Raw genomic sequence first — 1,708 nt, 5'->3', positions numbered from 1 at the left:
ATCAGCCTTGGAGGAGATTATGTTGAGAAATAAAAAAAAAAAATTCTTAAAAACGTTGTTTTTCTTGGTAAGGCCGGAAACTTATCAATCCACCCTCGTATAATACCCTAAAAAGCTCCGGAACCGACTTGGACGTTATCATATTGCGCTTTATTTCAATACAGAGATTTTGCGATATCATTGTGCAATATCTTTTTCTCCGCGTTGTCAAGTTTGATTCGCAAAAGACAAGGGAAACACTTGTGCGGTTGTTAATTTAAAGTATTTTGCATTTTGTAAATGTGTTACGTTTTTAGACAATTATCGTCAATTCGTCGATGACGTCAAAGAGTTTTATATGAAATTAGAGACACAACGACCATTCTGCACGATAAATTAAATGATATAATATTAATTAACGAAGGAGTTGAGAAATTCAATTGAGCCCCTGGAAATCAGAACGTCCTGCGCGCCCGAGACGAGTTTGCCTAGTAGGTAAGGGAGGGGATAACGTGTTGCTACGGGCCGCATCAATTCGACACAAAATTTTAAATCGCGATTACTCCGGTATTAATGTTCGTATCCGAGATGATTTTTGGATAGAAATTTTCGTCAGTCTTCGCCGCTTCTGATGAATATACAATCTTAGCTCATTCCGTATAAATCAATTCCCAAACTGAGCACGAAGTTTTCACAACTTCGAGCTCAAAAACGTCGCTATAAATTTTCGAATTGTCCAAAACGACCAATAATGATCAAGGGCATGTACATTAATCTATACTATATCCAAAATTCAGCTCGATCTGATTTGATTTGTAGAAATGACGAGCATAAATATGTCAACGCTCGACCAAGGTCGCGCCGATTTTGCAGTTCCGTCAAATGCGAGCAACGCGTCGCGATGGAATTTCATATAAAGCGTATACTTTTTTTCTACTTTTCATTTATTATTTGTTCACAGCTTTTTTAAACATGTTAACAATTAACTACGAAGAAGTATCAATATAGGAAAAAGTTTTATATGCAACAGATCAATACATTTGAAAAAATTAAATTGAATACTGTTTAAAAAAAAACTTCTGAAAGCACATTTTTGAAATACATCACTCTGCATCTGTCAATTACATCGTTCGCCGAGGGATTTTTAGAATCCGCAACATTCCATAGATTCGCATTTGTTTTGTCCTTGACAAACAAATGACTATCGGCGCGACCTTGGCCGAGTGTTAACATATTTATGCATTTTTGGTCGAACGTTGACATATTTATGCTCGTCATTTCCACAAATCAAATCAGATCGAGCTGAATTTTGGATGTAGTATAGGTTAATGTACATGCACTTGATAAGTATTGGTCGTTTTTGACAGTTCGAAAATTTATAGCGACGTTTTTGAGCTCGAAGTTGTGAAAACTTCGTGCTTAGCTTGGGAATAGAATTTATATGGAATGAGCTATGATTTTATATTCATCAGAAGCGGCAAAGACTGAAGAAAATTTCTATTTAAAAATCATCTCGATACGACCATTAATACCGGAGTAATCGCGATTTTAAGATTTTGTGTCGAATTAATGCGACCCGTAGCAACGCGCTATCCCCTCCCTTACCTACTGTGCCAAGTGATCTCGCGCGCTCAGGACGTTCTGCTTTCCAGGGGCTCTGTAGAGAAGGTAACACGAGAAATCATGAAACAAGTCATGACAGATACAATAGCTCGGGAATATTCCTGGT

General features: G+C 37.2%; 1 protein-coding gene across 1 annotated transcript in view; it reads left to right on the top strand.

The window, feature by feature from the left end:
- The window catches only part of LOC117169963, a 10,777-nt gene extending 9,881 nt beyond the window's left edge, over positions 1-896 (top strand). The window contains exon 5 of the mRNA XM_033356473.1: positions 799-896. Within this exon, the coding sequence (XP_033212364.1) occupies positions 799-896 (98 nt within the window). The remainder of the gene's footprint in view (positions 1-798) is intronic.
- The last annotated feature ends 812 nt before the right edge of the window (positions 897-1,708 follow it).

Source organism: Belonocnema kinseyi, chromosome 3 (assembly GCF_010883055.1).
Source record: "Belonocnema kinseyi isolate 2016_QV_RU_SX_M_011 chromosome 3, B_treatae_v1, whole genome shotgun sequence".
In the NCBI taxonomy this organism is placed as follows: Eukaryota; Metazoa; Arthropoda; class Insecta; order Hymenoptera; family Cynipidae; genus Belonocnema; species Belonocnema kinseyi.
This window is presented reverse-complemented; position numbering and strand designations above follow the sequence as displayed.